At 41.3% G+C, this 27,692-nt stretch overlaps 1 protein-coding gene across 4 annotated transcripts; it reads left to right on the top strand.

Moving 5' to 3' along the window:
• POLR3E (RNA polymerase III subunit E) lies at positions 1-27,692 on the top strand. 4 transcript variants are annotated; one of them, XM_031941979.1, is made up of 22 exons: positions 1-237; positions 1,896-1,968; positions 6,266-6,344; positions 6,462-6,512; positions 8,007-8,084; positions 10,527-10,642; positions 11,052-11,134; positions 11,863-11,970; positions 12,959-13,008; positions 14,317-14,436; positions 14,690-14,775; positions 15,038-15,082; positions 15,188-15,279; positions 15,706-15,826; positions 16,313-16,394; positions 18,173-18,232; positions 18,848-19,005; positions 19,554-19,615; positions 20,521-21,041; positions 23,960-24,037; positions 25,272-25,397; positions 26,948-27,692. In XM_031941979.1, the coding sequence occupies exons 3-22, from the start codon at positions 6,309-6,311 to the stop codon at positions 27,002-27,004; spliced, it is 2,130 nt and encodes a 709-aa protein (XP_031797839.1). In that variant the 5' UTR covers positions 1-237; positions 1,896-1,968; positions 6,266-6,308; the 3' UTR covers positions 27,005-27,692. The 4 variants fall into 4 exon arrangements, with proteins under 4 accessions (XP_031797839.1, XP_031797838.1, XP_031797844.1 ...); XM_031941978.1 differs by having other exon boundaries at positions 1,896-1,972; XM_031941984.1 differs by lacking the exon at positions 1,896-1,968.

The following is a 27,692-nucleotide window of genomic DNA, read 5'->3' as shown; positions in this document are numbered from 1 at the left end:
TCCCCCCACGTGTCTGCTGGAGTTTTACCAGCAACATGGCTGCTGCCTGAGAGAGTCCGGCCCGCCGCCGCTCCCGCCGCCGCCGCCCCTGCCGCCCCTGCAGCCTGCGAGGATCGCTGCCGCCCCGGTCTCCCCTGCCGCCTGCTTCCTCGCGCTGCTCCGCCTCTTGCTGCCCCTTCCCCGCCCGCTCCCCCCTTCCCGCCGCCGCCCCCTCCCCGGCGTCCGTCTTCGGGCCAGGTGAGTGAGAGCTGCCCTCCTGTAGGAGCGGGGGCCGCCCTCGGGGAGCGGGAGGTTCTGCGGCCGCGCTCGGGGGCTAGGCCCGGCCGGCCCCGAGGGGGCTCCTGCGGCTCTCCAGGCCCGGGCACCCCGGAGGGCCGGGGGTGAGTTGGGGCAGCCGGGGCCGGGCCTGGCACCTCTCTTCCTTGCGGACCGAGAGCGAGAAGCAATGCGGGGACTCCTTGGTCGCGGTCGGGGTAACTGCACGAGGGTGGGGAGGCGGCCGGGGGCGGCTCCCACCGCTCCTACAGTTGGGGGGTGGGGTCTTGGGGGCCCAGACCCCGGGGCGTTCTAACCTGCTGGCGGTGCGGAGGCTGCTGGGCGGGGGCGGGGATCCCGGCCGGCCCCCGCCCCGGAGATGAGGGGCTTGGGCCTGGGGGGGCCGAGTTTGCCCGGGAGCTGCGCCCGGGCTAGGCTGGGGACGAGTAGGGGGCGGGGTGCTCTGGGGGTAACTCCCGGTGACTCAGGATCCAGGTGACCTGACTATGCCAGCCTCTTCTGGAGACACCTGGCTTGGAGAGAGGAGGTTCCTCGTTAGCTTATACAGTGTTTTCTCCCATGGACGGTGACAGCTTGCAGGGGGCTGGGATGGACTTGGCCAGCTGGCTTGCGAAAGAAATGCCCATCGAAATGAAGTGAGTCAGAGTTAGGGGCAAGTCAGTTCCCCTGGTCCTAGGGGAGAGGCAGTGCAGTGCCTGGAGAGCCGATGGCAGGAGGGACAGGAGGGGAAGAATCTGGGTAGAAGTAGAAATCCCTTTGGGGTAGCACCCTTGGGATCCTGTCTGTAGTGTGCTCTCTTCCCTTACAGGCGGACTTAGTCCCTGTCCTTTGTCCTGATAGCGTCTTTTTATTTAAAGGGTCAATTTAGAATTATGAACTCCTAGATCGGGAAGTAGTCTTGGAATCATATTCCCTCATTTTATTGAAAAGGCAGCAGAGACACAAAGAACGGACTTCCAGTCATTTAGCTCTTGATCCTTTCCATTTGCCTTCATTATTTCTTTTTGAACCCTAGAGGTTATGTCATTGATGCCCCCTCCTGTTCAGGTCTGAGGTTGGTTCTTTGGTGCACAGTGAACACTATATTAACTTATGATTTCATCATTTATGACTCCTCACCCCAAAATACATGTACACATACCTTCTTAATTCTCAAGAGTGCGCTGGCTCGCTCTCTCTCTCTGAGTCTGGGACTACTGACTATTCTAGTTCCCTGGGTTCATTTCAGTTCTGATGATTCCTTAAAAATAATTTGCCTGGTGTACAAATGTATTAGTAGAAATTCCCTATTCTTCCTCCACAGCAAGTGGTTTAGAGAAGACAAGGGCAAAATGCTGTGACCTCAACTTTGGATCCTTTGGAATTGGCGGAAGGTCTACTTTTTTTCTTTGACATCTGTTCCAGCTTTGGTGTCATGCTGTAAATTCTCCATTCTCTTAGTGGGTTTTTCATGGTAACTTGGAATTGACTTTGTTTCATTTCCTGAGTAGTATAGGCCTAAAGCAAATGATTAGAAAGTCAGACTAGAAGGGCAGTGGCCATGGTTATGAATTTCTGTCAGGCGTTATGGGCAGGGTATTCCAATTTTTTTATATTTTTCGTGCCTCTTTTTCTTTCAGTTCAGTTTGAGAGGGGAACCTGGCTGTTGGTGTACTGCTCCCAGGGCAAACCCACATCTGCCCATCTGGGCAGGTAGGTATGTGCTCTCCAGGCCTTCCTCTGATCCCCTTTGAGGCAGAGTTCATGAGACTGGGAAGGGCCTATTTCTTTTGAATAAGGGAAAAAGATTTAAGCTCAAGCTTGTCTGGTTAGGATGGAAAGTAGATAGAAAAGTGGTCACAGAAGTGATGCATTGAGTTGATTGTGCAGGAGAACGTTAACATCCGAACATAAATCCCAGAAAAAGAGGAGAAGTGAGCAACTGAATATGAGGTCTCCATTATATCTTCTTTTCTTTTGAACACTTTTCTCCCTATAAAAAGCATTTGTACCATATAATTGTGCACTTGATTTTATGTGGCATTGTATTCTCTAGTTCATTCATTCCTTAAATAACTGTCAAGAATTATCTCCTAGGCACAGAGGTCTTTGGTCTTGTATTTGTTTTTAGAGATGATGGTGAGATCTGTATATAGATACTAGTGAAGTATGATTTTTTTTCTATGTGAGTATGCCCTCTACCTTAGTAGATCTGTGACCCTTCTGAATTGATATAGCCAAACAATTCATCATTGTACAGTCATCCTGGTAATGCCTCTTTCAGAACTTAGCTAGCCTTCTTTAAACAATTAACAAATCCCACATGTTTCTACTGATGCTTTTTTCCATTTCCAAATATATCTTCCTATCTCTCCACCCAGTGAGCCTTCCCTTGTAACATTTTTTTAAAACGGTTAAATAAAACACACAGGAAACATGTCAAATATCCAGCACACCCTATCTCCTACTTTTCCAAAGAAAAGAGGTAGATGTACTTTTTCAATCTAAAACCAAGACCAAGATTGAAGGGGAAAAAATAGTTCTTGCAAAATTAACTGATTTGTCAACCAAATATGACATGATATATAGAACTTTATACCCTATGCCCACCATCTCCCACTTCTGCAAAGAAGGGCTCAGTTTCATTCTCATCTGTTTTAGGGGTAAAGTTTGGTTATTATAATTTCATGGCGTTGACTTTCAGTTATTCTTTTACTTTGACATTTATTTCCTTGGTTCTGTTTATATTACTTTGCATTAGCTCCTATAAGTATTCTCATGCTTCTCTATATTCTTATTATTTATTGTTTTCTCTAGCACAGTATTGTTCCAGTACATTTATGTACTACAAATTGTTTTAGCCCTTCCTCAGTGTACTGTTACCATTTTTTTGTTATGAAAAAAAAGCTTCTATAAATATTTTGGTGGATATGGGAGATATATTTTTTATCTTTGATATCATTGGAGTATGTATCTTAGCAATGAGCTTTCTGGCAAAATGTGTGGATAGTAATAGATTTTTATTGATAGCTTTCAATTTTACATTATTTTCCCGATCCTCCCTCCTTTTCTCCTCTACAACCCCAAAGAGCCTTGGCTAATAAAAAAGAATAAAGAAGTGGATGCAGATTAAAAAAAAGAAGAAAGAGGGGAAAAAATCAACAACACAAATTACCACATGAAAGACTCTTAACACTTATATGTAGCTTTCCCTCCTCTTTCCCCTCCAGAGGACTAGGGAAAGATGTTTTTTCATAGGTTTTCTGAGGCTAAGCTTGGTCATTATAATTTCATAACATTTGGTTGCAATTGTTTTGGAAGGGTAGTTCCTTACATTTTTAGTTTTCCTGGCTCTGTTCTCTTCATTCTGTGTCATTTCATTTAAATTTTTCTGGGCTTCATCTTGTTTGTTATTTTTTATAATACAATAAAATTCCATTTCATTAATGTATGATAATTTGTTTAATTACTACACATTGATGGACACCTTAATTTCAATTCGTTGCTATCACAAAAAAGTGCTTCTAAAAATATTTTTAGTACATGGAATGTTTTTGTCATTTAAATCCTTTGGGTATGTGTTTAGGAGTATGTTCTCTGTGTTGAAGATTATGAGCATTTTAATTACTTGATTTATTCACATGATTCTAGATTGTTTCTTGGAGTGGGTTAAACCACTTTATAGCTCTTTCAACATCCACGCTTGGATTTCTGCAGCCTCTCTCATTATTTTTATGATTTTTCATCTTTATCAATTTGCTAAGTATAATGTGAAATTTCAGAGTTGTTTTCATTTATGTTTCTGTTAACAGTAGTTTAGAGAAATCCTTAATATGGTGGCTAATTTGTAATTTTTCTTTGGAGAACAAGCTATTTAGTAAATGCTTACTATGTACCAGTTATTGGAGATAGAAATGCAAGGAAAGAAACAATCTACTCTAAAGAGGAAACCACAAGTAAACACATATGTATAAAGTATAACTATAAAGAGAATAAATACAAAGTAGTTAAGTACAAGAAAGTTTGGGAGGGAGAACACTAGTAATTGAGAGAATTTGGAAAGGCTTTTTTGCATCTTGAGTTGGAAGGGAAAAGAGGGATTCTGTGAATTAGAGAGAGGTAAAGAGCAAGTACTTTCTAGGCATGAAGACTAGCCAATGTTAATTCTCTGTATATGATTTGAAGATTTTTTTTTTTGATTCAGGGGTATAATTATTTTGTATTTTCTTTCCTTTCTGTGTGTGGAATTTGGTCCATTGCAGAACTGTTCAAATGAATTCATATGCCACATTTTGTTCAAACACTCAGTTTTCTGTCAATACAAACAATATTATGGATATTTTGGTATATTTATATATACTATTTCATTGTGTCTTTGGTACCTTGGCTTATCGTACCTACCAGTAGGCTCTTTCCATCAAGGGGTAGCTACTAGCTTGTTTATCACATAGTAGACTGCATCTGTGTTCCCAATATGTCCAACATGGTAGGACTTGCCAGCGTTTCTTTTTAGCTGCCTTTGAAAACTCAGGATAGTGTTCATAACAGAAAAAAGTACTAGGGCAGGGCTTTAATAGAAATACTAAACTAGGACAAGTATATTCAGTGCTGTTTGACATGAAATGAAAAAGAGACAGTTTCTTGCTAGGAAAAAAATCAAAAAACTTCAAGGAGAAGCATTTGAGCTAGGCCTTGAAAGACAGGTAGAAGGTTTTTATCTATGTACATTTTATCTCTTCTCCAACCCATCTTCAGTCCAACTGCTAAAGTGATAGGCCTCTTTGTAAGAATGTTAATATCTTTGGAATTTGGAATTTAGTTCAGGTTTGTTTTTTTTGTGTGTGTCACTCATTTCTAGATATGTTCCTCTATTTTCCCTACTGCCACCACCAAAACCTGTGAATTTGTAAGAATAAAAAACAAAGGGAAAAGAAGCAGTTTAGCAAAACTAAACAACAGATTAGTATAACATTCTTCTTTGAGATCTTCTTTGATTGTGTTTACAGAATATTCACTTTCATTTTATTATTTCCACTTACGTTGTAATCATGATTGATACACACACACACACACACACACATATATATATATATATTTTTTTTTTTCCTGGTCCTGATTTATTTACCTTGAATCAATTCATATAAATCTTCTCATTCTGAATTCTCCAAATATATCATATCTTATGGCTTAGTTATATTCCATGACATTTCTCATCAGTTTGCTTAGCCAGTCTCTACTTAGTGAGCTTCTACTTCTAGTCCTTTTGCTTCCATAAAAAGTGCTGCTTTTGAATATTTTGGTGTGTATGGAACTTTTAAAATTCATCAAAATAATTTTCCTAAAGCACAGGTTTGATGTATATGTCTCTCCTGTTCAAGAAATTCCTGTACTTCTCAATCACTAACTTACAGTCTAGATCCAGCCTATCTTTCTAGTAGTATCCTATATTCATTCTTCTGATGATTTTTCATGTACTGTATTCCATCTCCTGTCTCAGTTTCTTTTCCTGGCTTTGTACCTTTGCAGAGTATGTCCCCTATACTTAGAATGCATTTGTTCCATATCTTATCTCTTAGGAGCCCTAGTTCCTTTAAAGCTCAGCTCAGGTGCTAACTCTTATAAGACTTTTCCCCATCTATGTTATTTCTTTCTGCTCCATAAGTTTGTATTTACCTTGTATGTACTTTGTATATACTTAACATGCATACGTGTCGTTTCCTTTGAAATGTAAGCTTTTTGAGAGTAAGGACTGTTTCTTTTTTTTTTTCCCTATCTTGCACATAGTAGGGGATTCTCAATCAGTGCTTGTTGATTGATTTTTGTATCCCTAGCTACCATGTAAGATATTTAATGGCAAAAATTTGTTTTGTGGTATCTTCCTTTACTCTCTTGACACAGTTGTAACAGCAGAATTTCATAATCATTTATTGACTTGACTTGGTCAGGCCTGAGTGAATAGGAAGGAGTTTTTGAGTTCTGCCTAAAACTAAACAATTTCCTTATTTTTCAGTTTGTGCCCCAAGAAGGACTGGTTTTTGTTTGCCCATCCTAGTATGGCCAATGAAGAAAATGATCCAGTCGTACAGGAGGTAAATAGGGCATGGTGTATGGAGTATTCCTCCCTGCTTCTTGCTCCATCATCATCATATGCATTTGCTTGGTCTTTGAGTGCCCTTGATTGGTAATGTGTTTTCTTACCTTTTCAGATTGATGTATACCTGGCCAAAAGCCTTGCTGAGAAGCTCTACCTATTTCAGGTAATTATAGGAGTTGAAATTCTGAAAATTACAGGGAAGAAGAAAGCCATAAAGAAAGTGTTTCTTTTAAAGTGTGATCATACATAAGTCTTGAATATAATTTTATGCTATTCAAAGCACATTGTGCTTTGAAATCTTAGGCTTTTTGTTTGTGTGGGTGGATGGCTAGGGGGTTGCTTTTCTCATTTTATAAAAGAAAATTGAGCCTTTGGGATTGTTCACCAGGTCAGTGGCAGAACTTGAGTTAGAATTCAAAGACCCCACTCTGTTTGCTTGAGATGTGGTAGTAGCAGGGTTCCAGCATGACAGTTTTCAAGAGGTAGTAACATATAGAACTTACAGAATTGGGGGTAGAGGTGATACTGAATCGGATGCTTAAAAATAAAAGGTAAATTTGCTGGAAGGTACTTCTTAGCATCACTTCTAAGTGATGCTTTTTCTCTTCTTCCACTTCTGAATTCCCAATGTTCAACTTATTATTTGGGATGTTTATAAACCATGAGTTTAGGAGGTGACAGCTCATTGTCTTCCTATTTGAGTGAAATTTTAGGAAATAACTCTTGTTTCCTCAAACTGGGATTTAGTTGTCCTAAAATGGCTTCTACCTTTGGCTTTGTGTAGTATAATATGTTTATCAGACTATAGACTTTGTAGGACCTTATATAGACTGGAGAAACTAAGCAGCGAACTAAAAATAATGTTAGTTACTTCATTTAATTAGTGCATCTACTTTGATGCATTGTTCTCCTTTATTTTCACAATAACTTTAGTAGGTAGAGTTGGTATCACCATTTTGCAAATTAAAAAATAGAGAGAGATTAAGTGCCATACCCAAGGTCATACAGCTAGTTCATGGTGTTGTTAAATTGAGAATCCAGTTCTTCTGATATTTAACCTAGGATTTTCCCCCAAAACTAGAGCTTTCTGATTAAGAAAAAAATCAGGAAGTATTCTAGGTTGCTTTATTTTATGCCAGCTGATTTATGCCCTTTCATTTCCCTTCATAGTCTTGTATGAGTCAGAGTAATATAAGTCACAGGTTCTGATTCTACCACCACTAAAGTAATGACTCTTAGGACCCTGGGATAGAAATATCAGTTCTTTGGGCCCAGGCCAGCAGCATGTTTCTTACATTGATCATATAGAAAGCACATATTCATTGTCTGAAAGAATGTAAACCAAGATGAAGAGAAATAAGACTTTGCACCAATGAAAAGATTCACATCATCTACCATTAAGATCTCTCACATTCTTGCAAAATAGTTTACTTTTTAAACTTTCCCTGCTAGAATTCTAGATTGGGGGGAGTAGGGAGAGTGAAGTAAGAGGTAGTATTTTACTCTTTTCTGCTTGACATTTTTTTTTTTTTTTTTAGTGCCAAGAGCAGTTTACCGTGTCCCCCAATCTAAGTTTTGTAGCCTAATTTGGGGGTGGTGAGATGGTAGAAAGGAATGAAACTGGAGAGATAGCTCAGTTTTTATTTTCCTTCTACAGTACCCTGTCCGTCCAGCCTCGATGACCTATGATGACATCCCTCACTTATCAGCCAAGATTAAACCAAAGCAACAAAAAGTAGGATTATGCTATTTGGTTATATTTTGGAAAGGTGGGGAGGAAATTGAAGAGGAGAGTTGGAAACTAAAGTTTGTTATAGAGGGGAGGTCCAAATTTGGGAGGGGAGGATTCGGGGAGAAAGAAAAGGTAATCCTAGGTTAGTATCCTGATTTGGAAATTAGGAAGGAAGTGCATTAGCACAAATCTCTACCTCCTATTATTACAGTCTTTAGAAGTTAATTCTCATGATAGGAGCTCAAAGGACTCCTTGCCTTCTGTCAGGAAGGTTAGTTCATTATTCTGCCCAGTCTTAACTCTACTAGAAAATATGAATTGAATTGGAAGAACCCAACACTTGAAGAAAGGAAATAAGTGGTGATAAAAGAGAAGGCTGAATTTAGAAGGCAATATTTAGTCCCCTTTATACATTAGGTGCTGTGCTCTGTGGTTTGGAGACACAATCTACTAAATGAGTTGAGAGATTTACCTAACAATTTGACCCAAACATAGTAGGTGGTATGTAAATATTAGCTGTCATCATTATAACCATAATTGTAATTATTATTGAAATTGAGTGATGGGAAATTGAGAATTCAATTTGGCTGGAGTATAGTTTTATGTGTTAGCAAGTAATGGGACATAAGACTTGAAAACTGGATTTCAGCTGGAGTATAGAGGGTTTTTTCTTGCTAGGCTAAGAAATTTGGACTTTGCCATTGAGAAGCCAATAAAGATGTTTGACATGGAGTTATTATAATTAAATTCATTAACACTTCTGTATGATGAAGAAGATCATTTCTGAATCTGAAGGAGACAGGTAGTAAAGAAATACTGAATGAGGGAGGTGGTAGTAGGAATAGAATAGCAGGAAGGTATGGAGGTAGAAATAGAAGCAAATAGAAGCAAGAGAACAGGATCATGGAGTCCAGGGAAAAGAGGTAAAGTTGATGTCTTTATTAGGAGATTGGCAGTGCAATATACCCAGAAAAAAGGAAGGTTAGGAAAAATAGCCAGTTCCAGAAGGGAAGATATGTAATTTGATAACAAAATTTGTGCTGCTGATTGCTTTAGGGAGAGAAGAGGATGGTAAATACACAGAAAACGAATAGAGGAAACTCTAAAGCAGAAATAGGCAGTTAGTGTTTGATGTTATAGAGACAGCAAGAAGGAAAACTAAGAAAAGGATCATTAAATTTGTCAGATAGTTGATTGATTTTGGAGAGACTAGTTTCAGTAAAAGGGTTGGATCTGAAGCTCTTTTGTAGGCATTTAAGAAAAATTGGTTAGTATACTTACTAATTTACTCATGTTACAAGTACTTACTAGTACTCAACTCATGTTATCCATTATACCTTTCAAGGTGTCTTTTCCTTTTGTTGAGGGGCCTGAGGTCTCACTGCAGGTGTGTAGAAGGCTACTTGGCTGTAATCTGTTTGAGTGTCTTCAAGACTCAGGCTATGCAGGCTCTGGATGTTTGTATTATGAGGGCCAGGTGAGGACAAGTTCAGTCTTGAAGTTGTAGGTTGATGTAAGTTGGATTCAGATCCTATGGGTCTGAGGGCAAGAAAGAGGAATAGAGAAGACCTGAGGCAGGGAAGTCACAATCTAAAATGTCATCTTTTCCTAGAGAATTCTTATTATGTGAAACTAGTGAACCCCCTCTTCATCCTTTTCCCTAAAGGATGATCATAGCCATCTTTGGAAACCATCTTTTTAAAAATTAGGACTTTTATTCCACATAACTGAAAAAAATATATACTTTTTATCCTATTAAAATTTTGAGTCCCAAATATTTTCTCTATGTCCTATCCCTCTTCCTTGAGAAAGCAAGCAATTTGATATAGATTATATAGTATACGGTAATGCCAAACATATTTCCAATATTAGCCATGTTGGGAAAGAAAAAAGAGACCCCACTCCCTCAAAAAAATTCAAGAAAAATAAATAGGTATGCTTCAATCTACAGTCAGGCTCCATCAGTTCTTTCTTTGAAGCATTTTTCATCAAATTCTTGATGATCTTGCATCATTGTATTGCTGAAAGTAGCTAAGTAACTCTCAATTGATTATCATACAGTATTACTGTTACTGTGCCTAATGTCTGATTCTGCACTTCACTTTGGTTTTGAAAAACCTGGAAAGATTTATATAAACTAATGCATTCTGCTCATTATTTTTTCTAACACTATAGTATTTTATCGCAGCCCTACACCATAGTTTTGTTTAGCCATTCCCCAATTAATGGAATCCCCTCAATTTTCAATTCTTTGCCATCACACAAAGAGCTGCTGTAAATATTTTTGTATATATAGGTTCTTTCCTTTAAAAAAAATCTCTTTGGAATACAGATCTTGTAGGGGTATTGTGGTATCAAAAGGTATACACTGTTTTATGCCTTTGAGCATAGTTCTTGGAACCATCTTAACGAGGAATGTTCTTAACCTGAAATGATTGCCTGCAGGTGGAGCTCGAAATGGCTATTGACACAATGAATCCCAACTACTGCCGAAGCAAAGGAGAACAGATAGCACTCAATGTGGATGGCACCTGCACAGATGAGACGAGCACTTATTCCACGTGGGTCCTCTTGCTAATTCAAGAGATTGTTCTTTGCTCCCTTGACTCCTTGAACTTTCCAGGAGGCTGCTCTGAAGCTTCATGGGGCTCCTTCAAACTGCAGATAAACTTTTTTCAGTGAAGGCTCCTTTTAGATGGACTATGATGTATATTATAAGTAAACGTAAAAATCCTGCTTTCTAGGATTGTTGTGAGGATCAAATGAGATAATGTAATTAAGATCTCGAACCTTAACTCTGCAAAAATGCTAGCAATTATTATGATTGGCCAGACTGGATTCTATAGGGATTGAGAATAGGGCAGGTCACTTCCTTACAGGGAATTTTCCTACCCTGAGCAAGGAAAGTTCTTGTATGCCCGTTCTTTCCTATTTTCCTCCCTTTAAAATAGGTTTCTGCTGTATTTCCAGGAAACTGATGGACAAACAGACATTCTGTTCTTCACAGACTACAAGCAACACTTCTCGCTATGCTGCCGCTCTCTACAGAAAAGGTGATTGGGGTTGGAAGCTGCTTTCGGGGTAGGGAGGAGGGCGAAGGAGGGAAGAAGTTTTTATCCTGTAGGCAAAGGAGTTTACTCACCTGATCAGGTCCAAAGGTACAAGCTTTTTGGTTTGAATGTGATCTAAATCTCTTTCAGAACTTTAGGTAATAGCAGGATTTGTCTGATTCTTCTTAAGAGCTAGTTGACTTATTAAATAAAGAACATATCTTTGCCCCCAAGTGCAGGATTTTAACCTGCCTCTCTGGGCTTCACTGCTCGTTTCTAAGTGAAGGCGTTGGAACCAGCTGATCTCCCTGGGCCCTTTTTGCTGTAGTCTTGTGATTATGTAGTCCTTAAGAGGTCACAGCTTTTTAAACCCAACTACAGTCAGACTCGTTCAGTTATCCCAGTGCTTGTGGATTGCACACATAGCGTGTGACCCTCCCTGCTCCCTGGACAGACTGCCTTGAGAAGTCAGGCTCAGACCTGGCATGAGAGCCCCTTTTCTTAGTTCAGCCCTTCTATGACCGAGCAGAGGGGGTATGGGAACAGATTCGTTCTAAGGGACAACTGGGCCAGGAATTGAAGCCTTGGAATTTGGCTTTTGCTTCACCTTAAATCAGTCCAGGGAGCTTGTTCTCTATCTTGTATGAGGGCCCCATAACCTGAAATTGGAAGTGGTTGGGGAAGAGGCCAGTCCTTAGAGAGCCCTGGGAGAGTCCCTCTTCCTCTGCCAGGCGAACTTCACTTGACCCCTCTGCACGGCATCCTGCAGCTGCGGCCCAGCTTCTCCTATCTGGATAAAGCCGATGCCAAACACCGAGAGAGAGAGGCGGCCAATGAAGGTAAGCACCCCTTCTCTTTACAGAGACCTGAGCATCCCATGGGAAGTCAGGAACTTGCTTGGGAAAGAGATAGAGGTCACTGGGGGAAAACAGGAGGGGGAAAAAATGAAAAAATAAAGTTGCAGTGGGCTCTTATTTAGGAGTTGGTGATCTAATGTGCATTTTTGTTTTTAACCTATCTTGCTAAATCTTGCTTTTGACTTTGAATGGACTTGAAGTCAAGAAGATCTGAGTTTAAAATAGAGCCTCAGACATTCACTAGCTTTGTGACTAAGCAAATTACTTAAACTTGTCTGCCTCAGTCACTTCATGTGTAAAATGGGGATAAAATAGTACCTACTTCCAGCATTATTGTGAAGATCTATTGAGGTAATTTTTGTAAAGCATTTTGCATACCTTAAATTACAAATATGCTGATAACATTAATAGACATTAGAATATATATATATATATATATATATATATATATATATATTTTTTTTTTTTTTTTTTTTTTTTTGACCCTAGGCTTGTCATTTAACTTCCCCTACTCTGATAGTGAGAGGATCAGCCCATTGAAAATCAGGGACTAGTTTTTTTTTTTTTTTTTTTTTAAGGGACTAGTTTCTTACTAGGGATTATAACCCAGTGACCAGAGCATTGACTCAAGCCAAGTGGCCTGGATTCTGGTACTAGTTTTGCCTATAATTTTCAGTCTGATTATAGTTCTTTCTGGTCCCTAATTTTTTCATTTGTATAATGCAGAGGGCTAGGTCATCATTTCCCAACTAGTTTTGTATAAGAAGAAGAGGAATTTCATGAGAATCTTGATAGCAGAAGTGTTTTTCCTTCTAAATGAAATGTATTAGAAATTCTTATTGTATGATGGTAACATTGCCTAAGACATTGTCTTGCCCTTAAGAGTAGACACTAATGAATGCTTGGAATACTGGATCAGCTTTGTAAGGTCCTTTCCAGCTCTAATATTCTATGATTCTTCTATTTGCAGCTGGGGACTCTTCTCAGGATGAAGCTGAAGAAGATATCAAGCAAATCACGGTATATCTGAGGCCTCAGGGCTGCTAGAACTTTCTTCTGTAAGACTGTTGTGGATTCTTGGGGGATTCATAGGGCTGGGGTTGAGGTAGAAGGGAGGATTGTGGCAGGATCAGGAAGAGGGTTGGAGGAAGGGAGGGGTGTCTGTAAAATGTGAAGTCAAACACAAAGAAACTAGCACGGGAAGATCTCTACTTTCACTTCTAACTTGCTAGGCCACTTAAAGTGAGTCCCTAAGTCTTTTTAAAAATCAGGGTTTCTTAACCTCTTCTGTGTCCTGGGCCCTTTTGGCAATCTGATGAAATGGACTCCTCAAAAAAATGCATTAAATAGAATTCAGTTAAATAACAAAGAAAACAATTATATTGAAGAATAATTATCAAACCATTATGTTGAAAATATATTGATAAGAAATTTTTTTAAGCTGAGTTCATGGATCTTTAATTTCAGTTATTTTCAGCTGTGAAAAGAGGGGCTAACAGTATCATGCTCTGTGCACATAGATTGAGAACTTAAGAATAAATGGCAGAGAGTTAGAGGCAAGGTCATTCAGCAGTCCAGCATTGAGTCCTGCATGCAGGGCTATGTGACAGATTTTATTGGTCATTGTCACTTCAACTTGTTCACTCCTTTAAATTTCACTTGCCATATATTTGAAAGGAGAATAATTCCTTATACCCCCTACTTCGTGGGGCTGCCTTGAGGACAAAAATGAGGCTTTCTTACTTTGGAGCACCATATACATATGTGGTGTGTGTGTGTGTGTGTATGTAAATAAAGTAAAAAAGAAGGGACTGTTAAAGGACATCTTTTTATAAGTCTAGGGGTTATCTGGCTTAATTTTCTTGTGCAGATGAGAAAAGTGTTTTACTCACAGTCCCAGGCAAGGTGTAATGTGAAAATTGGGACCAGAACAGGTCTTTCCCCTATACAATATTATCTGTGCCTTAAGTTCTTGGTCTAATTGAGATGTCCTCTATTCTGTCATCAAGTTACTGTATATCTACATGTTTTGAGGAGAAAAGGTAGGTAGACTGTAGGCTATGGTGGCAGATGAGACAATGGGCTTAGTCATAGAATTTTTGGGGGCAGAACTAGGCTTTGAATTGAATATTAATAGGAGCCCAGTAAGAAGAAGGAAGTTCTGCCATACATTTGGCATCAGTTTTTGGCAGAGGGTTTTGACAGTGGAGAAGCAAGTAGCAAGTGTTAGGCAGCAGGGAGAGGGTCTATACAACTCACTAAGGGGTTTGTGCCAGGACTTACAACTTTTGCAATGGCATGCTTCCCTTCCTCCCTTCCTTGACACAGGTGCGTTTCTCTCGGCCAGAGTCAGAACAGGCTCGCCAGCGGCGGGTTCAGTCTTACGAATTTCTCCAGAAGAAGCATGCTGAAGAGCCTTGGGTGCACCTGCACTACTATGGCCTGCGGGTGAGGACTCTGCAGATGCTTGGGTAAAAGAGGTCCTTGGCAAGGACCAGGAGTTTATGATTAGAACTGCATCCAGGGCTTACCTGCCCAGCACTGTTTCCAGTCCAGTCTTTTGTTTATACTCTGACTGTCAGAAAACTGTCAGTAATATGTGATGCAGTTTAGTCTCTCTGAGGATTAGTTCTGCTATTTACGATTCTGGGGAGTGGGAGTCACAGTTTGGGCAATGAAAAATGTCTGTTGTGTTCCCCAGGACAGCCGATCTGAGCACGAACGTCAGTATCTTCTGTGCCAGGGCCCTGGGATGTCAGAGAGCACAGAGCTCATCAAGTCTCCAAGGTGAGAATGTCCCCTCTGCTGATGTGGTACCTTCTAGGATAACATCCTCTCCTGGGAGGGCAGCTTCTTTGGGCCAGATTGGATGCAAGGTTTCTGGACAATGGGATAGGGAATCCCTGGTAGCTCCTATTTTTGGACAGTTTGGTTGTTACCTTTGGTCCTGAGCCTGTGCCTTGGATGGCAAACCTTAGTTTTTATGGTTTGGGAGGTGAGGGAAGGAAACCCTTGAAGTTATTTTTCACCTGTGATTTTCTGTTCACAGTGAGTACTTGATGATGTTAATGCCTCCAAACATCGAGGAAGAGAAGTGAGTGTCTGAACTGTGATTCTGTTGTAGCAGGGTCTGTGATACAGTATGAGGGCCACCTAGGGCTCAGTCTGTCTCTAAAAGCTCCTGTTATTTCTCCCTTAGGGAAAAACCTATGGCTCCTAGCAATGTCCTGTCGATGGCCCAGCTGAGGACTCTACCTTTGGCAGATCAGATTAAGATACTGATGAAGAATGGTTCGTGCCTTCCCACCTCTCTCTTTCTTATCCTTGTCCTCACAGTTTGTATTTTGTTATTCTCCTTCCTCACCATCCTATTCCTCGTCTACACTAGTTCCACAAGGCCTAAAAAACAAAAGACCTGGTTAAGTCTGAGCTCTCTGAGCTGGGAAGCCATTCTCCTGGCTCATTGTCAGTGAATGTGGAGCATGGACATTGTACAGGAAGCCTTCACAGGCGCTGGAAACCTTGTGCTCTAAGAGCCAGAGAGAGAACCCTGGTTCAAGTCCCATGCCAGCTGGATGAATTTGTCTTGGTAGATCAGGGTCCATAGATATCAAGCCTCCCTTTTGGTTCCCATTTTGGGGAAGAGTGTGCATGATCCAGGCTTTCGTGGCTTCTCGGCTGGGTGCTTTATGGAACCTGTTGTCTTGTTTGTCTCAGTGAAGGTCATGCCTTTTGCCAACCTGATGAGCCTGCTGGGCTTAGGAACCGACTCAACGTCTGTGCTGCGCTGCATCCAGCAGGTGGCGATGCTGGTGCAGGGAAACTGGGTTGTGAAGAGGTATGTTTGTTCATTCAACAAATATGTATTTGGCTGCAAAAATGGTTTGTGTCCTTTTGGGTCACACAGTGGTGTGCTCCAGACACTTTCTACAGTAGATCAGATGTGGTGAGAGTGAATATCTGATGTTAGGGCCTATCCTGTTAGAAAGTGTATCACCCTGAGCTGTTGAGCAAGACCCAGGGGTCTGCCAAATAAACAGCAGTCCTAGGGATTGAGAGTCCCAAAGAAATGAAGTAGGTGGAGAAAAGAGGAATCTCAGCTCTCCCTGCCCTCCTGGCATATCCTCCACTCTAGGTAAATGATTTCCAGAGTGGAATGAGGAGCCAAGGACTGGCCAGTATGATAAGGGATAAAGTGTTATCCTATCACAGGTGGGATTTGTTTGGGGCTGAGATAAAAGTGACCATTTGCCAGTTCTGGAAAGTCAGGCATTCCCTCACCTTGGTTTCCTGTGACATCTGTTGTTTGGTTTCTCATTGGCAGTGATATCCTGTACCCAAAGGACAGCTCCAGCCCTCACAGTGGGGTACCTGCAGAAGTGCTCTGCAGGGGTCGGGACTTTGTCGTAAGTAACAGAAGGGAAGATTTGTAAAAAGACAGCTGATGTGTAGGTTCTCTGAGAAGAGCCGAGTTCTGTCCCTGGGCTAAACAGGGAGGAAATCTATATTTCAAATGCCCCCTGTTTTTTTACTGTAATTTTCTGTAATCCTGGAACTTCCTTCCATGGCCTTTACATCACTTGTTCTAAACTCCTTTTATTCTAGAGCAGGGATTCTTAACCTTTTTTGTGTTGAGGACCCCTTTGGCAGTTTGACCTGAAAGACACCAATTTTTTTTTTTTTTTTTTAATTTAATAGCCTTTTATTTACAGGATATATACATGGGTAACTTTACAGCATTAACAATTGCCAAACCTCTTGTTCCAATTTTTCACCTCTTACCCCCCCACCCCCTCCCCTAGATGGCAGGATGACCAGTAGATGTTAAATATATGAAAATATAAATTAGATACACAATAAGTATACCTGACCAAAACGTTATTTTGCTGTACAAAAAGAATCAGACTCTGAAATATTGTACAATTAGCTTGTGAAGGAAATCAAAAATGCAGGTGTGCATAAATATAGGGATTGGGAATTCAATGTAATGGTTTTTAGTCATCTCCCAGAGTTCTTTTTCTGGGCATAGCTAGTTCAGTTCATTACTGCTCCATTAGAAATGATTTGGTTGATCTCGTTGCTGAGGATGGCCTGGTCCATCAGAACTGGTCATCAGATAGTATTGCTGTTGAAGTATATAATGATCTCCTGGTCCTGCTCATTTCACTCAGCATCCGTTCGTGTAAGTCTCTCCAGGCCTGAAAGACACCAATTATATTGCACACAGCATTCATGAACCAAAAGTTAAGCAATAGAGAATTTCAATAGAGAAATTCACACTAATGGATTGATCCATAAAGTTCTCTCTTTTCTTCTGCACATTCTACTAAAAAGTTTATTTGGCGTTTATAGTAGTGTTTTACCTATCTTACTTGTTTGATTTTCCCTACAAACCTTTCAGTTGATTACATAGGTATTACCCCATTTTACAGTGTAGTTGCAAGACGTTAAGTTACTGATTCAAGGTTACATAGAGAATAAGTGACAGAACCAAGACTCTATCCCATGTTTCTGCCTCTGTCCAGCATGCTTTTTGCCCTACTACTCTCTCACCCAGGATGTGGATTGGTTTATCTTGGAACTTTAAAGCGGGCTGAAGCAGTGCTTTGGGTTGGTGGCAAGAGAAGGAAGAAGCGAATGGGTAGAGAGTTAAAAGATGGGGGCTTTCTCTTCCTTGTTGATGTTTGCACCTTTTAAGAATGCCTCTTGTCTTTAAAATTACCTACTCTGTGCTTAGTCCTTTCTGGGATTATTATTCAAGAATTCTTGGAGTAGAATAGGGAAAGAGGAGGGAGTTAGTGGTCTGGGTGAAGTTGGTGGGGAGGGGAATGATGATGGAAGGGGAGATAGGAGACCCTGTCCGTGGCTTTCCACTGTTACACCCCAAGCCAATGTAAGGACACTCATGTCAGTATTGGTGACATGGAGAACTTGGGATGATAGAGATCTGAAGGAAGCTTCTAGCAATGGGGAATGCTGTGTATTTACTGTGGCTTCTAGAAGGCTTTCTGGCATCCATTCTCCAATGGAGACCAGAAGCATGCCTCCCTCCTATCACTAAGCACTCTTTGTGCAGCCCCCTGAGTATTAGGAAGTTATGTTTTTGTTTCTGCTCGGAAGCTATCTTGGAAGCCATCCCAGAGCTTATAGGATATGTGGAAACCCTTGTCTTTCTTTTCCCCAGATGTGGAAATTCACACAGAGTCGCTGGGTAGTGAGGAAGGAAGTTGCAACTGTTACAAAAGTAAGTATTTGTCTCTGAATCCCCACAGATTGGGGCCCAAGCAGTGGGAGAAGGGAAGAAAGGGGAGGACTAGGCCAGGCAGGTAGCCAGAGAGGCTCATTTCCCTCCCATTGAAGAAGCAAGTAGAGATGTCCCTGCCTTAGGTCAGTTGCCCACAGAACTTGTGACAGGATCCCTGAGATGGCTATTATCATAAAAGCCAAAAACTTTTTATGCAGTTTAAAGCACTTGTCATGCATTATCACATAATCTTCACAACTAACTATGATGATCATATTCCTAATTCTCAAGTAAGGAAATTGAGTCTCAGGGAACTTAACTTTCTCAGGGTTACATGACTAATGTCCTAGTGGTATTTGGTGGGTCTGTCCATCTCTTTATCCCCTCTGCTTAGTGACTTCTTTTCATCTCATTCAGCTTTTTCTTGAGGCCCTCACATAAGTCTGTTGGAGCAATTTGGGGAAAGAGAGTGAGAATCAGTGTGGTCTAATCAGGGAAAAACACCAGCTCTTAACACTTGAGGGGGTCTAAGAAAGGGAGCTAATTAAGCCCATCCAGAGACTAAATACGGGAATCTCAGATTTTCTCCAAAATCATTGTCCCTTTGGGTCCCAGCTTTGTGCAGAGGATGTAAAGGACTTTCTGGAACACATGGCCGTAGTGAGAATCAACAAGGGCTGGGAGTTCTTGCTCCCTTATGATGAAGACTTTATCAAAAAGCATCCAGACGTCGTTCAGCGGCAGCACATGCTGTGGATGGGCATCCAGGCTAAGTAAGTTGTGCTTGCTGAGAGTATTGGTCATCCTGAGAGGGGCTGGGAGGCCAGCAGAAAGGACTGGAGAGGGCTCCTCCTTCTCTCCGGCATTGAAGGAAGACCTACTGCTCTCTGCCATTTGTGCATTTAGAATCAGGATCTAGACCTTGTGTTTTCCCATAATGGTGATGTTAGTGAAGGTATTGGCTGAGGCATAGAAGGGTGGGTAGAGGGGAGTGGGGAACTTGAAGGTAAAGGAGCTTGGATTTTGAAGAAAGGATTAAAGGGAATGAATTGGGAGACCAGGAATTGGGAAGTTTGGAAAAGATGGGCAGAGAATGAAAAACGAATAATGTTTAGGCCAAATTATTGCAGGAAGATGGCAGGCAGGAGAGGCCGAGATGAATGGCCTATGGGATTTATTTAGTGAGGTATTAGAGATAAGAGATAACGAGATATTTATGAGGGGTATAGAGGGGGTTGTAGCCCCTTTGCTTAAGAGATAAGAAAAACTTTTAGCAAAAAGGTTTTTTTTTTTTTTTTAACCTGATACTTTCCCATTTCAGATTAGAAAAAGTCTATAGTCTTCTAAAAGAGACTGTGCCAAAGACTGCAGAAGGACAATCAGGTTTGTTTGGAGGAGGTAGAGAGAGGGATCTGGGCTGAGAGGGAGGTTGTGGACTGGGCTGGGAGGAGGGCCTCGGAAGAGAAATTTCCCGCAGTCCTCTCCTGTGGTTTGATGCCATGTGGGCAGTGCTTGGGGAAGGTTTGACTTGTTATCTTTTCCCATGCTTTTCTTTTCTTGTCCCTTCTGCCTCCTCTGGGAGGGAATCTTGAGTTTCCCTGTTGCTAACCTCGGGTCAATGTGAAAAATGAATTGAGGATCTGGCCAGAAGCCAGGTTCAAGTCCCTAGCATACCAAGAAGGCTTGGCCTGGGCAAGGTGACATGGTACGGTTGCCCCTTAGTGCAGAATGGAGTGGCATTCAAGACCGAGGGGGAACCAAAAGGGACTTCCGACACCTTCTAGTCCCACTACAGATGAGGAAACCCAGATCTGTGGAGGTCAGGCATGCCCCAGGGTTACATGATAGAGAGTTGAATTTAGGGCCTCCCACTGCAGGGCCCTCTTGTCCTCTCCCTTTCCCCCACCTTGGGAACTGTGGTTTCTTTCCCCTCTGTCACTGTTATCAGCAAACTCTGCTTCACCAGCTGAGGGGCAGAGATCCTTGTAGCTATGGAAGCTGGGAAGGGTTGGCTCTCTTTCATTAGTATTTCCTGGGGGCTTGGAGAATTCCATTGGGTTTCAGGCTTTTCCTATTTGGGAAATGGATAAGAAATAATTCTTCCTTTGCACTCCCCTCAGGCTGTGTATCCCCTTAGGCTTCTCTCCTGTTGCCCAACTCTTTCTATAGGAGTTTTTTTGGAATGAATTTGTAGTTGAGATGAGGGGCTCAGCTTTTGGGTCTTGAAGTATCATCTGCTAAGATCTGGGGTTCCCCATTCTGAGCAGCGCCCTTTCTTGTCCTTGTAGTGCCTGTTATGCTGATCTCTGGAGATCAGCGAGTCCAAGCTGCCAAGGCCAAGGCCCAGCAGAACCACCTGCTGCTGGAACGGGAATTGCAGTGGAAGAAGGAGCAGCTGCAGGCAATGCAGGTCTCCTCCAGTGTGCGGATCAAAGAAGAACCAGTGAGTGAAGAGGAAGAGGAGGAAGAGCAAGCTGACAAGGAGGAGGAGCCCATGGACACCTCAACCTGTGGCAGCCTCAGAAATAAGTTGGCCAATGGGCTTCCCACTGGACGAGCCATGGGAGGTGACACCCTCAACGGGCACCCCCCAACAGGCTGTGGGGAAGCACCTATGGCTCGGGAACTGAGGGCCTTTGTGGAGGCCACCTTTCAGAGGCAATTTGTGCTTACTCTGAGTGAACTGAAGCGCCTCTTCAACATGCACTTGGCCAGCCTTCCCCCTGGGCACACACTGTTCAGTGGCATTTCAGACAGGATGCTACAGGACACGGTGCTGGCTGCAGGCTGCAAACAGATTTTGGTGCCTGTAAGTAACATCCAGAATGGAGAGGAAGGGTTAGCAAGACTTAGTGTTTAGAAAGGAGTCTTGGTTTAAGTATAATCTTAACAAGTAGTTATGGCTTGGAGTTTTAGAGCTTCTCCTAGTACAGGTTGTCTGGTGGTTTCTGAACCACTTCTGCTGGTCATCCCATATTTGAGAGTGGCCTAGAATACAGATTCTATTGGGCAGAGAGAAAGATATTAGAGAGGTTAGTATGGAGAGCCTGCCTTTAAGGTAGGCTGTTTCCATAGATAGCCTGGATTATGAAGAATGGCAATTCCAGCTGATGTTGTGAAAGGGAATTCTTAGGTCTCACTGAAGCATCTCAGAGATGCCAGACTCTTCTAGTCCACATAAGCTTAAAGTAGCCCCCAGCATTCTGTGAGTTTCACAGGTGGCTGCCCTGACAGGCCAAAGTAGCTGCCCATGGTAAGCTGTGGTTGCTTTTTTTTTTTTTTTTTTTTTTTTTCTCTTGGTAGTGTTTTATTTTTCTAATTACATATAAAGATAGTTTTCAACATTCATTTTGAATTTCAATTTTTTTCCCTCTCCTCCTTACCCTCCCCCCTCCCCAAGATAGCAAGCAATATAATAGAGGTATATACATACAGTTATTTGAAACATATTTCCATATTAGGTTGTGAAAGAAAAATCAGAACAAAAGGGGAAAAAACCACCTTGGTTGCTTCTTAATAGTTAAGCTAACCAACCAAACCCATTTGATTTTTCATGATTGGCTAGATATTTGAAGATTGGAATTAACCATGGCTCTCATATTTCAATAGGCATTTCTTCAGATATTTTATGAAATTGCTGTTTTACAGATGTAAAAACTTGAGAGGATCTGACATATTCAAGCTCACCCAACTATTATTTGTTAGGGATGGTAACCACACTTGGAACTTCTGCTATTTCTGTGACTCCAGTAGTTGCCCCATTGCTCAGCCTTACTGCAGGCATCTCAAGGGCTTCATTCTGATTGGCTGGCTGTGGCCTCCATATTGATTGGAAAATAAGAAGAACCATTTATCTTTAAAACAACAACAACAATAGTGATGACAATACATCCACAGGTGAAAGAAGAGGCTGAGAAACTTTTTCATCCCTTGAATTTTTAAAAGGCAACTATTAACAGTGGATAGAGGATGGTGTTTGGAGTCAAATCTGGCCTGAGACACTAGCTGTGTGACTATGGGCAAGTCGCAACTTCTATTTACCTCAGTTTTGTCAGCTGTAAAAATGAAGATCATAATAGCACCTATTTCTCAGGGCTGCTGTGAAAATCATCTGAGGTCATATATTTTTTTAATTTAATAGCTTTTTATTTTCAAAATACACACAGATAGCTTTCAACATTCATCCTTGCCAGAATCTTTTGTTCCATATTTTTTTCCCTCACCTTCCCCATCTCCTAGACAGCAAATAATCCAACATAGTATTAGACTTGTGCAATTCTTCTAAACATATTTCCACATTTATCATGCTGCACAAGAAAAATCAAATCAAAAGGGGAAAAAATGTGAAAGAAAAAAAAAAGCAAACAACCAAAATGGTGAAATTACTATGTTCTGATTCACATTCCCCATAGTCCTCCCTCTGCATGCAGATGGCTCTCTCCATCACAAGTCTGTTAGAACTGGCCTGAGTCAAATGGTATGCTTAGCATTGCACCTGACACATAGTAGGCACTAAATATAAATGCTGTTGTTGTCATCATTATTTTTCTTAAAAAAATCTTTGATTTTTAGATGAGCATCCCAGGAAGGAGATGGGGCAAGGAGACTTCCAATTACTAAGCACACCAGTTGGGGACTGTGCCTTGTATATGATTGGGGCCCTAGCCTTCTGGACAGGTTACCTTTATCTTACTACTTTCTCCTGTCTCCCCAGTTGACTTGTGTTGGTGGAGATGGCTTAAAATAGGGTTGTAGCTCTGATGTCATTAGAGATGCTGGTGCCAAGGGAAGGTACATCTCAAATCTTGAGCAGTGCTATGGTCGTAAGACTCAAGTTCTATGAACTCGAGGGCTGGAAATGGGGTCAGTGGTCTCCTCTTGTTCTAATGACCTTGTCTTACCAACCCAGAAGCCTGACCTTTACTGGACAGTCATAAAAGGCTTGTGTCAGCTCCTTCAGCCATTCTCTAGGTTTTTGGCAGAAAACCAGAGCCAGGTGCTCCTTAGGTGAAGTCTGAGGATGCCTTTATGTCTGGGGGTTGGTTACTGGGGCTCAAGAGAGATGTCTTCCCTATCCCTAAGAAACCACTTTTTGGTTCCTTGTGGTCATTTTTTTCCTCTTGCCAGTTGGATTGGAAATCTAGGGGAGAGCCATTCTCTTGTTCCTTTCTTTTCTTTCTCTATTAGAATTAGATCTGCAGAGAATGAATGGCTGTGTCAGGGAAGTAGGGAAATGTCTCTGTGTAAAGTCTCTTCCCCTCAAGGAGCTCATCTAGGAAGAGACAGAAAGCAGTTATGTGCAAACATGAAGACAGAATAAGTGGGAGATAGTCAGCATGAGGAAGGCTTCTTGCAGAAGGCTCAAAGTCTTTTTAGTTGAGACTTGCAGGAAGCATGGGGCTGGAGGTGAGGAGGGAGAGTGATGCAGGCCGCGGTAAAGCCAGTGAAAATAAATGGCCTTGATGATTGTAATGTCTTGTTCAGGAAACAGCAAGGGGGCTGGTTTATCAGAAGTGCAGAGAGGAATAGGTCTATGTGAGAAGACTGGAGAGGTAGGAAGGGGTCAGTTGTGAAGACCTTTAAAAGCTAGGTGAGATTTTATATTTTAATTCTGGAGGTCATAGGCAGCCAATGAAGTTTATTGAGTAGAGGGTTGAAATGGTCAGATCTGTGCTTTAGGAAAATCAAACCCAGTGCAATCCCAGCTCACATGTGTGCCATGATTAGTTTCCCCCACAGACTGCTGCTTCTCCTGATGAGCAGAAGGTGTTTGCACTCTGGGAGTCTGGAGACATGAGTGATCAGGTAAAGGAATCCATCAAGTCCTTTTCACTGTTGCCCACTTGTTGTACTAGGAGAAAAGAGGGTTTCTTTGTGGCCAAATTCTTAAGAGGAGGAGAGGGTTAGGAGAATATTTATCCCTTAGCCACAGTTGGCCCCATTAAAAATAAAAAGGTGGAGGGGAAGGGAAAGGGCTAAAGGTACCTGAACTTGTTCAGATGTATTTGACCTTCAGAAAATAACAGATTTAAAAAAAATAATAACTGGGCATGTGTGGTGACTGTTTGCATTAGAAAGGGATTATTTGATTTAGAAAAGAATCCCCTATAGTTTTTGAGTTTTGAATAGTTGGCGTTTTTATAAGCATGAAAATTGTGAGGTCCATTGAGTTTCCCCATTGTCTTAGTGCTTTGAAAAGAGGTTCAGACAAAAGAGCTCTTTTGTAAAGTAAGGCACTCCTGCTCTGACCATGTCAGGAGCCCTGCTGAAGCATGTAGCTATGTGTCCCTACTGTGTTTCCTTCCACAACCCACTGTTTGTGTCCTTAGTAGAGGCGACATGATAAAGTGGGCAGAGAGCTGGGCTGGAAATCAAGGAGGACAGGATTCCAGTCCCACCTCTGACCTGAATATCTACGACTCTGGGCAGGTCATTAACTTCTCTGCATCTTAGGCAACTTTCCAGGATTTAAGTCATAGGCCAGTTGTGCTTGTTCCTGTATTTGAGTAAGTTTTGTTGATGCCCTTTGCTTTTACTCTCCAGTATCCATTTCTGATAAATGGATATTTATCCTGCTTCTTTCCCATTGAACCCAACTTTGTAAATAGAGGAAAAACAGGAGAGCCATCCAGGCCAGCTGCTGTGAGACCGTGGGCAACATTTATGTAGCCCCCGTTTCACTACCAAGAAGAGTGACCTCTTTTTTTTTAAAAGCAGATCTTAAGTGACTTGGGCTAAAAATGGACTTGTTAGAGAGTAGTTTGACTGTTTTTCCTGGCCCAGAGCAGAGCTGAAGGCCGAGTGCAGATCTCCCAGAGGGATGAGGAAGGCTTCAGGCCAAAGAGAACTTGTCTGTTTCCCCTCCTCCTCCAGAAGAAGGGCAGGAAGGACAACTTCCTGTGGGAGGGCTTCATTATCGTCTTCTGAACTGTTAGCTCATCCTGTCTCCTGTCATGTTTATGGATTTCTTTTTTGGAATTTTTTTTTCCTTTTTCTGGAGCGAGTGTTACAAATGATCGTGTTTTTACTGCCCCTTAAGCATCGACAGGTTTTACTTGAAATATTTTCCAAAAATTATCGGGTGCGTCGGAATCTGATCCAGACTCGACTAAATCAAGAATGTGGAGAAGATCTCAGCAAACAGGAAGTGGATAAAGTGTTAAAGGTAATAGCTCACTTTGGGTGCATCAGATTAAAAAGCTCTTCCTTCATGGCAGGGGCATCTATAAATTACCAGACTGCCCTGTGTTTGAGTTCCAGCAGTGCCTTTTACTGTCTATTTCTCCACAATCAATGGAAGTGAAATGATGTGCCCTAGGGTCTTACAGCTACATTAGGAGCCTTTATCAGGCTCATAGACTTAGGCAAATTTGTTCAATTCCTTCATTTAATAGTTGAGAAAAGGGAAGCTGAAAAGGTTGACTCACCCAAAATTCTGTAGCTATCATAAGTTGATGGAGTTGTAATTTGTTTTTTTTTTTTTCTTTTTCTTTTTTTTATTTTTATTTAATAGCCTTTTATTTACAGGATATATACATGGGTAACTTTACAGCATTAACAATTGCCAAACCTCTTGTTCCAATTTTTCACCTCTTACCCCCCTCCCCCCCTCCCCTAAATGGCAGGATGACCAGTAGATGTTAAATATATTAAAATATAACTTAGATACACAATAAGTATACATGACCAAAACATTATTTTGCTGTACAAAAAGAATCAGACTCTGAATTATTGTACAATTAGCTTGTGAAGGAAATCAAAGATGCAGGTGTGCATAAATATAGGGACTGGGAATTCAATGTAGTGGTTTTTAGTCATCTCCCAGAGTTCTTTTTCTGGGGCATAGCTAGTTCAGTTCATTACTGCTCCATTAGAAATGATTTGGTTGATCTCGTTGCTGAGGATGGCCTGATCCATCAGAACTGGTCATCATCTAGTATTGTTGTTGAAGTATATAATGATCTCCTGGTCCTGCTCATTTCACTCAGCATCAGTTCGTGTAAATCTCTCCAGGCCTTTCTGAAATCATCCTGTTGGTCATTTCTTACAGAACAGTAATATTCCATAATTTTCATATACCACAATTTATTCAGCCATTCTCCAACTGATGGACATCCATTCAGTTTCCAGTTTCTAGCCACTACAAAAAGGGCTGCCACAAACATTCGTGCACATACAGGTCCCTTTCCCTTCTTTATAATCTCTTTGGGATATAATCCCGATGGAGTTGTAATTTGAACCCAGGTCTTTTGAACACTATCTCTTAGCAGACAGAGTAGAATTTGGCTCCCCTGACTCCCAATCCAGGCTTCTGTTATCTTGGTTAACCCTTTTGAGAAAAATGTGCTTTACCTAGTATTTTAGATTTCAAAAAACACCACAGCATTCCTAAGAAGTATTGAAGTGCAAAAAAGTCCCAAGTAGTTTTGTCTCTTTATTCATAATGCTCTTTTCCCTTCATAATATCCCTATGTAGTTAGAATAGTCTTCATTTTGCTTTTGCTGTTTCATAAATGAAGAGACTATAGGCTAGCCTGGTAAATTTGTCAGCATGTTCATGTTGTGACTGGAGACCAGGTCTCCTGACTCCTAGCTGTTCATTAATTAGCCTTTATTGCTTAAATACTTAGTGATGGCATCTTTTAGAACATGGTGAATGTAACAGAAAGTTCCTTGTTTCTCACATCTGATTTTTTTTCTTCCCTCCATTCCCAGGACTGCTGTGTAAGCTATGGAGGCATGTGGTACCTTAAGGGAACAGTGCAGTCCTGACAGTCATAGTGCACTGCTTAATCCCACAAACATAGGCCAGAGGATGGATACCACAGTGAGCAGAGATGGAAGTAACACCTTGACTTGCTTCAGGGAACACGCGGCAGGATCTGATCTTCATGTGGACTCGGGGCATTGCACAAGGCAGTTACAGAGGTCGTCAAGTTGAGTTTGCATGACCAGCTGGAGGCCAGAGTGCTCCCAGGAAAGATCAGCCAGGATCCTCTTCCAGTGTCATTTGGAATTCCTAATGTATTTTGCTTCTCATTTGGTTCCATTCTAATAAAAAGAGTATATAATGATACAGGCGAGATGGGAAAAAAAAAATCATGGTTTAACATTTTATTTTGTAATTTAATGCCAACCAAGTTAAAAGTTCTGTTTACAAGATGAGAAAAGCTTGAGATTTTTAATATTTAAAATGCCTAGAAGCTGATGCTGAATCTTAGATTTTCTGTCTATAAAAGCATCTGCCAGTTCCATTAAACAAGCCAAATTGCAGTATAATACTGTTGGGGTTTTATAGCCACTTAAAAATTTTAAACAATGTTAACTACCTTATGTAGTGACTTTCTCTTAATTGTTTACATGAAACAGCAAATAGAGAGGACAGATTTGTGAATTAAATTTATATATTCTTTTGACCTGTTTGCACACCTATGCAAATAAAGGTAAGTCCTGGACAACA

The sequence above is a fragment of the Sarcophilus harrisii genome, chromosome 1 (genome assembly GCF_902635505.1).
Source record: "Sarcophilus harrisii chromosome 1, mSarHar1.11, whole genome shotgun sequence".
In the NCBI taxonomy this organism is placed as follows: domain Eukaryota; kingdom Metazoa; phylum Chordata; class Mammalia; order Dasyuromorphia; family Dasyuridae; genus Sarcophilus; species Sarcophilus harrisii.
Note: the sequence above shows the minus strand (reverse complement) of the source record. Positions and strands in the feature narration are given on the sequence as shown.